General features: G+C 52.5%; 2 protein-coding genes across 2 annotated transcripts; both read right to left on the bottom strand.

Moving 5' to 3' along the window:
- Positions 1–1,822: 1,822 nt before the first annotated feature.
- On the bottom strand, positions 1,823–4,693 carry LOZ57_005000 (uncharacterized protein; the record flags this gene model as incomplete). The annotated part of the gene is made up of 4 exons (XM_049254037.1): positions 1,823–3,274; positions 3,326–3,988; positions 4,048–4,464; positions 4,538–4,693. 4 exons carry the CDS (start codon positions 4,691–4,693, stop codon positions 1,823–1,825), a joined length of 2,688 nt encoding a protein of 895 aa, XP_049107106.1.
- Positions 4,694–6,651: 1,958 nt separating this feature from the next.
- On the bottom strand, positions 6,652–8,300 carry PEX3 (peroxin; the record flags this gene model as incomplete). Its single annotated transcript, XM_049254036.1, has 3 exons — positions 6,652–7,234; positions 7,293–8,075; positions 8,143–8,300. 3 exons carry the CDS (start codon positions 8,298–8,300, stop codon positions 6,652–6,654), a joined length of 1,524 nt encoding a protein of 507 aa, XP_049107105.1.
- Between the last annotated feature and the right edge of the window lie 172 nt (positions 8,301–8,472).

Here is an 8,472-nt window from a genome sequence, read left to right as displayed (position 1 = left end):
GGGGGGGGGGGGGGGGGGGGGGGGGGGGGGGGGGGGGGGGGGGGGGGGGGGGGGGGGGGGGGGGGGGGGAGAGCGGGGGGGGGGGAGACGCCGCCCCACGGCGCGAGGCCAGCGGGCGGATTATTGCGCGATCGGCTGCCAGCGCGGGTTCCGCCCGCGCGTTGTGCCAATAGCGGAGGGCGATTCCCGGCGGATGCCCCAAAACGGCACCGCGAAAGGGCCTGCGGTGCGCGCGTGCTGATTGGCCACGGGAGGCAGCGCCTGTAAGATTACCGGATATTTGGTATTGCGGGCGTGGAGCCCCGGAGTGGCTAGTCGGCTAGCGGTAATCTGGCTGGGCCCTGCACCCCCGAACCGGCCTAGCGCGCTGCCGGGCGTCTTGCCGCAACAGGCAGCTCCCCGGCCGGGCCCAGCCACTGGAGGGCGCGCACGCGGCGGCAGCCGGCAGGGTCGTTAGTGCGCTCGTTTAGGGGGGAGCAAGGGAAGGAGCGAGCGAGCGGGCGGGAGGGCAGGCAGGAGAGGCCACGCAGGGTAGGGCAGGGCCCGTCGTCTCGGCCGCCGCGCAAACAGCAACCGCCCGAATTTAAAAGGGGTGGCGGGCTCAAGCCTGGCCTAGCGCCGGCTTAGCGACCTTCTGGAAGGCTTCGAAGTCGCGTGGGCGGCAAAAAGCCTAAACGTTTGCTTTTTTTGCGCTCTCTCACTCGCCGCCTCTGTCTCTAGTCTTGTGTGAAGGATTCGCGCACGATATCGCCGCCGCTCGTCACTGGCCAGCCACCACGGCGCTGCCAAAACACTAACTACTTGACTACTGAAAAAACTCTGCCAGTCGCCGGGCCCCAAGCACTGATCTGCGCCGCGCAAGTCATGACGCCAGCCGGGTCCCGTGGCTCGGCCGCCCAATATTAATTAATTCGCCAACAATAATAATAATCTTACAATTAACATTGATATTATTGTAAAATTACTATTATTATTTCTTCGTCTTAGCCTGCGTACTCCGTATGCGGAATTGCGCCCACAAAAAATCCCCCCGGTGCGTTGCCCCACGGGCGGTGCCGCGCTGGGGAACCATCCTTCTTGCGCGAAACTCTGGCCAACAAACAACAGAAAAAAAATCCACCGCCCACCGCAGCACACAATCGCTGTACCCACAACGGTGATTGCTTTTACGGACCTCGGCGCCGACACTGCGTCTCCGCCGCCCGCATCTGGTTTGTTGTGCCACGACAGCGCCCCTGCTGGTGAGACTCCATACCGGAGTACCTCCTTACTGCTGTGCTCCGCTCTTCCTCCACCCCCCCGGCCGCCTCCCAGCCTCCAGGTCCAATCGAAATCTGTCAATTCTAAAGGCCGCGCCCAAAATCAAGTTGCCTTCCGTCTCACTTCACTATATAATACCATCCCTGCTACTGGCCAGGGGGCAGTCACGTTGCACCCCTGTCTAGTCGAGCTTCACATGGCATTTTGTCCTGATCTTCTAGAAGCAAAGATTTTAAAATAGGTGTGGCCCAAGGCCGCGCATCGGCGCCGTACCACTAGAGAATTGGTCATCGTTCTGTCATCTTCTCCCAAAAACTATCTCGGGTAGCCAACTCGGCAAATAGACCGCTAGGCTGGGGTATAGCCGGCCCTAGATCATTTACTCCATTCTGCATACGTGAACCCCAGATTCTCACCCACACCGCTAAACGCTCAACTATTGTAACACACTGTAGATCCCTCTAAACAGGAGCTCGGGAATTTCAAATCACTATTTTACTCCGTAAAACCCAAAAAAATCAAAATTTCCGGGGTACACCGGGCTCCGTATGCACATAAGGCCTCAACCTTCAAAGCTAGCCTGGACCACCAGCACACTAGCCCTCACCTCGTGCGCCTTGAGCGCCATCGACTCACCTAGAACACCCAATGCCCGTCGCGCCTCTGTGCCAATTTCTCCAGACGACGAGGACTGCGACTGAGACACGCCGGGCACCACGCTGCGGCGGCCGACAATGACGACATCTCCCCGGTTTTGTTTCGACCGACCGACGTCCAATTTGGCATTTTGCAGCGCTGCCGCGACCATCTCGCCCGCCGTGGCCTGGGCTGTCTGGAAAATAACCCGGGATACGAGCTCGGCCGGCATGGACTCGCGGATAGTATTGAAGAACGCGGCGTCGGCCTCCCGCTCCTGCGGGGAAAGAGACAGCCGGTGAGCCAGTGGCGGCGCGGTTTCAGATGGAGAATCCACCCCTTTCACTTCCTCGTCCACCGCCAGCCGCAAGATCGTAGCCGTTATCGTGGTGTTCTTGGCGAGCTGCAGTACCAAACGAAGCGCGACCTGGTCATCACTCCCGCCGAAATAGGGTAGGAAGATGTGGTGCCCCGCATCCGACGACGGCAGCATCGTCAAGTCATTAGTTCGGTAAACACTATGTCCACTAACCGTGCGTTTGAGATAACCTGGTGTCGGCTGGTTCAAGGCGGGTCCGCCAAAGCCATTGTTGACAAAGATGCCAACGTGGTTCTTCGCGTTTTTCAGGATATTGGAGATAAATGCGCTATGCGCACCAGGCGAGAACTTGTCCCCGGTATTATCCAGGAGCGGGATCTGGTGCTCACTCATCCCGCCGGTCTCACTCCACGGAATCAAGACAAAATCAGAAGCAAAGTCTCGAGCTTTATTAACAAGCGTTTCCGCATATGCATGCTCTGGTGCAATGACCACTGCACCAGACACAGCGACCTTGTTCAGTTGCCCAAAGGTGCGGAACGTGTTCAGGATGGGATCACTGAAACTGTAGTCCTGGGCTTCAGAGACCTTCATGACACTCGAATCACGGTCTGTGAGTTCGATCAGTCTAATGCCATGGACTTCCACTGGCCGCTTTTTCTGTGGAGCCCTTGGAGCTCTATCCTCATCGGCGTCGTGGCTATGATGCGTCTTAGACACATCAACAGATGTAGTGTCAGCAGCACCCAGCAACGAGACAAAAGTGAAAAGGCTGGGGAGGTTATCCAGGCGAAGATAAACAAGTAATTTTCTGATGGGCAAGGCATGTGCCTTTTGTTGAACAATATCAGACGATCCACCGCTATGGTCGCCCTCAGAGTCGACAGGATTCCCATCCCAGTCAATTTCTCCACGTCTCCACCTATCCACTTTGATCCTATACCACTCAGGGTACAGCAACAAGGTGAGAGGAGTTGTTGTGAAAGTCGTAATTAACGCCATTACTACGAAAATGGTGAACGTGCGTATACTAAGAATCTTTGCTTGGAAACCAATATTCTGGAAAATCGTTAGACGGGGCAGGCCACGCAAGTTCCCATCCCGACTTACCAAGACAATAAGTTCAACCAAGCCTTTGCAACTCATCAGCACACCAATGGTCGCACTTTCTCTCCACAACAAGCCATTGAGCCGAGATGCCAACAGGCCGCCGGCAACTTTGGCAGTGAACGCAATCAGCACAACAGCGACGACATACCCCCAAACAAGGCCTGAGTCGAGCAGGCCAACGTTCGTGTTCAATCCCGAAAGCGCAAAGTATAACGGCAAGAAAAGAGCTCCAACAACATCTTCGATTTTTTCTGTAAGTTTGATGCCAAACCCTCCATCGTGGGGGCATATAATGCCAACAAGAAAGCCACCAAAAATGGCATGAACTCCGATAACCTGGGTAAAAAATGCAGATGCTAGGGCTAACAGCAAGGTTAATGCAACTACGGATTGGCTGGGGCCGTCATGCAGGCTCCCTGTGCGTCGTAAAAACCAGTGGAAAACGGGTCGAACCGCATAAATCAGGAATAAGGTAAAGCCAACGCAAGTGAGCAAGACCCACAGGGCAGTCAGACCCGTGCTCGCATTGACCAGCGCAACGCAAAGAGCAAGCAAGATCCAGCCGATAACGTCGTTGCCGACACCGGCGGATAGGACGATCACACCGACATTAGTGTGCAGCAGCTCCAGTTCGGTCAAGATGCGGCAGAGAACCGGGAAAGCCTAATCGGCGAGTCAGACTATACGGCCCACTATTCAGACGAAAGGATTAGAACACATACTGTGATGGCCATGGCAATGCCGATGAACAGCATGTAGGTGCCGAAGCCAATCGGTGCCAAGCCAGGGTCATCCCGAAAGTGGTGATACAGTCCATACGCGATGCCGCAACCCAGCGCGAATGGAAGGATCATACCAGCCGCGGAAACGCTGACGGCAACCTTCCAGTTATTTCTCAAGGTCTTGATATTTGTTTCGACGCCGATCATGAAGAGAAACAACACCAGGCCGAGATTAGCCACCAGGTTCAGGTTTGGCAAGGACTCATCTGGGAAGATGGCCTGTCGAAAGCCAGGAATGCGGCCCATCACGGACGGGCCTAGGAGGATGCCGCCAATAACCTCCGATATCACACGGGGCTGCCGGATTTTTGAGAGCGGGAAATGCAAGAGCCGACAGAAAATCACGATGATGGAGGCCTATAGAGACGTTTTGAAACATGCTTGGTTAGACGTGCAGTAGAAACGGTAGCACAACGGCGTAACTACGCACCTGGATAATGAACAGGGTAAGCGGGTTCTTCGGATCATAATGGGACGGGTTGGCGTGATCGAATATGCCGCCTTGCGGAGCTGCTCTGTTTTTCGGTGTTGCAGAGGCGGCAGCAGCAGCTGTTGTGGCCGCAACCTGTGCTACCGTCGATGCCATGACAGGGACGAGCAAGAAAAGCAAGCAGCGTGCAACAGAAACAACAACAAAACACAGAAGGGAACGAAGAGCACTCCACGCGGAGCAGGGAGATGGGTGTTGGGCGTCACATTAAGAGCAACGGGGGCGAGTGTTGGGAGGGGAGATACGCACGCCGCTCCGGAACGTTCCCAACTCTCCGCGCGTGGTGGCGGCGGAGCGTCGCTGGATGCGGCTCGCCATGGCCTGCGTTGGCCCAACCCTAAACAGCCCGCGGGCGAATCAGGCACCCGGGCATCGTACACCGACCGCCCACGCGTTGGAACCCAGCGAGGATCGCGTTAGGCCGCCCAGCCCTTGCCCATGCCAGCCAGCCAGCCAGCATTGAAATCCAAAACCCGCCATGTTTTTTGTCGTCAGGAGGCCAGCAGCCACACACGCTACCAGGCCATGCCCCAGTCTGCTCATGTGAGGTGTGTTGCAGGCTAGTGTCTGGGCTGTCTATTATCTGTCTACTCCGTACCAGCTCGCCCAATACTCGTCTTGCTAACACAACCTCGCTCGACAATCCCCGCCCTGAGAAAAGCTTGTGTGGAGCCGCTGATCAGGTCGGGGAACGGGTGTCGGTACCGGATTAATAAATTTCCGGGCTTGGCTTCAACGCGCTAAACCCTAAATAGACGAAATTGATCACATGTTGCTTAGTCATAGCGCGGCAATCCGTCGGCTTGGCGTTTATGTCCAAGCATCTCCTCCTCTTGGTATGAAGTAAACAATGCAGCACAGCCCCCATGGTGTGCTCTCTATGATGTTATTCACGGAGAAATGAAGACAGACTGGAAGCTAAGCTTACAGGCTGCCTATATCCTAATTTTCACATTATTGCTACGGCCATGAATCAGGTCATCCATTCCACGCAAATGACCTCAATTCTCAACTTTGGAAATAACAAAATGCTCAAATTTGAGCTATCCCATGGGAGTGAGGTTATATGCAACGTGTGCCAACACTGCTTTTCTTGTATGGACTGCCTTGGATATATGAACTGCCTCGTGATGGACTTAAAACCGGTATCGTGATGGGATGGCCTGGCTGGGACTATACTTGAAGAGGCTTGGAAGCGTTTCATAAATGAACATAGAATTACTACTCATAGAGAATTGTGCTCATAGTTCTTGTAACTCTGCCATATAGTCTCAGTGCCCTGAATCAAGCACGGTTATTGTTGATCAATGTACTCCGTAGCTGAGTACTAGGTGGGTTGTTATTTCTACAGCGAACAGGAGATTTGATGAATTTTCTTTAAAAGATTGTCAGCTCTCACTGTTGGCTGACACGCGACGATCTGCTCCCAAAAAAACCGTACCATGACTCTCCAGCCTTGTTTCTGCCATTCTTGGCTGAAAAGACTTACCATGGTATCTCAATGATTGGGAATAACACAAGACTTTGGTCTTATCTAAGTCTCTAGCCTGGCTGAGTATGGCATCATATGCCCCCAGACGCGCATCAATTAAAGTCATAAGATATCCCACCTAGGGTAGATCCAACCTTGCTGAACATTAATTACCCTCGAGCCTTGTTCCAAAGATTTTCCGTTTGGAACTATTGCGTATGAACAAATAGTAATGGACAGTGGGCTCTTTTGGAGCACCTATGGACCGCATTCATTCTTAAGTATACACACTCCTTGAGCGGGACGGCTTTGGCACCAATCAACATCGTAGAAAGCCAATACCGCGCTTGACGATGCTTAGCCAGAACCTTCGAAAACTCTGTAAGAAGAGAGTGTTATGGTAGCCACAGTATTTTGGTTGATATGTTATATCTATACACATAGATCAAATGAAACAGTGCTCGATTGTACGTATTCGTATGGCTATTGAACTAAAATATAATGCCTGCTATTAGGGCTATTATGTATTTGCTGAGAGTTGAATTATGCAATGAAAAGTTCCCCGGATCGTCATTTCATGGCTTCACTGAAGAATGTTGATACTTGTGTCGCCGTCTTCTGGGTCTGCCAACGGGATACCAGGCATGACTTTGGGGTCAAGGTGGGGGTCCGCCGGGCTTAAATCAAAATTACTACTGTATATTACCGCTGCAAACGCCTCTAGTTCGCGGACTTCACGCTCCATTATCGACAGGTACTCGTTGGGCGGGTTAATTCCATTTCCAATGAGATGGGCTTGGCGAGCCACCACCGCCAGGATAGATGCCAATTTTGCTTTCAAAGCAGATGACTCGGTGACGGAAATCATGGTGGCAGTGGAAGAGAAAGGCTGTGACAGGTTGTGTTTTGGCGCTTGTGGTGGATTGTTGAAGGCCTCTGTGGCACATTTGGTGTCAATGAGGTATGAGAACGCCTCGTTGTTTAAGAGTGAGAAGACGTGAGTAAAGGAGGGTGAATCAATCAGATCAGACGTCTCGTCGATAAGGCGCCTAAGACTTGCAGCACTCTGGGGTGTTGCCTCAGTTGCTGAGAGGACGCCTGACTCTTGTAAGACAAAATCTTCCTTTTCTCGTGGGGGTAGTAGGTAAGGGAGCCATTTTCGCACTCTGTATAAATCAGTTAGATCAAGTGGTGACAGGATACCATAGAGCAAAATTGACGCACTGTCTCTCCTCACTAGTGTTTCCTTCCACTCTCTTTCGTACGGCCAGCGTCAACTCGGATAGTTTTTCATGGCTCATGTCTTCTCTAGGATTCATCTCTCCAAACACGGCCTTTACCGCTGCCTCTACTTCCTCCATTAAATCTTTCCATCCCATATGTAGAAGCCACCAGCTAAATGTCAGATATCGTCTGTTTGTCTCGAAGTCGTTTCCAAACGCGTGTTCCGGCTTATCGTCGTCTTCAAGGCTGATTTTAGATGGGTTCTGTGAAGGTGCTGCCAACGCTACAACACTAGAAAGATAGTTCCGCCGGCCAAGAAGATTCAATTGAATACGTGTTAGGAGCGTGAGGAGCGAGAGGGTGTAGAGTAAGGTGAAGGATCTAGTTAGAGCTGATACGGTCAACTTTGGGGATAATGAAGGCAGGTAATAATAATACCCACAGTTGATTTTCAGGTCATTCCATAGCTGTATACGAGATCTCGACTTCTTTTCCTGCTCTCGTGCTGTCGACTCACCCATCATCTGGCTCGCGTGCACATAGTTGTCACTCCGTAAGCTCGAGACATCATCCTCTGTCATGCTCGGAGACCCAGAGCTCATCTCTGAACCTTGTACTTCACTTCCAGTAAGTTTAGCCAGCCTAGCGGCCCGCTTCATCTGGAGTTCATTGGTTAGTTCTTCCACAGGCAGTGCCCCCAAAATGTTCTCTGTCGCTGTAGGAAGAAGCGCAAGAACAGTGAATGTGCAGTCTGTTTGGTTTTGCTCAAAGCGGCGACGAAGACTAGTAAAAAGGTATGTCGTTAGGTTCAATTATCGAATTAGTGAGCGAGTCAGAAGCCACTACTAACTTGTCCCGGGCTATTCTCTCGCTGCTCATGCGCTCGCTTGCTTCTGAGATCTTTGAGAAAATATATTGTGTTGCCAAATATCCCACACCAATAACACCAGCCCCGATCGCAAGGCCATTGCGATTCCTCCGCAGCCAGCGCTTTGTTGCGCTAATCATCCTGATAGGGAATGCTTTCAGGACGCGGTGGATGGATTCAGGATAGCTCGTTGACCATTATAAATGGCGATATTCAAAGTAATGGCGTATATAATTGACCGGTATTTTAGAGTAAAGCTTGTGGGGCGTCGTTGTTCAAAGATTCGTGGTTGTGCGAGTCGTTCACTGTCGT

Source organism: Ophidiomyces ophidiicola (genome assembly GCF_022830035.1).
Source record: "Ophidiomyces ophidiicola strain CBS 122913 chromosome Unknown scaffold_22, whole genome shotgun sequence".
Taxonomy (NCBI): domain Eukaryota; kingdom Fungi; phylum Ascomycota; class Eurotiomycetes; order Onygenales; family Onygenaceae; genus Ophidiomyces; species Ophidiomyces ophidiicola.
Note: the sequence above shows the minus strand (reverse complement) of the source record. Positions and strands in the feature narration are given on the sequence as shown.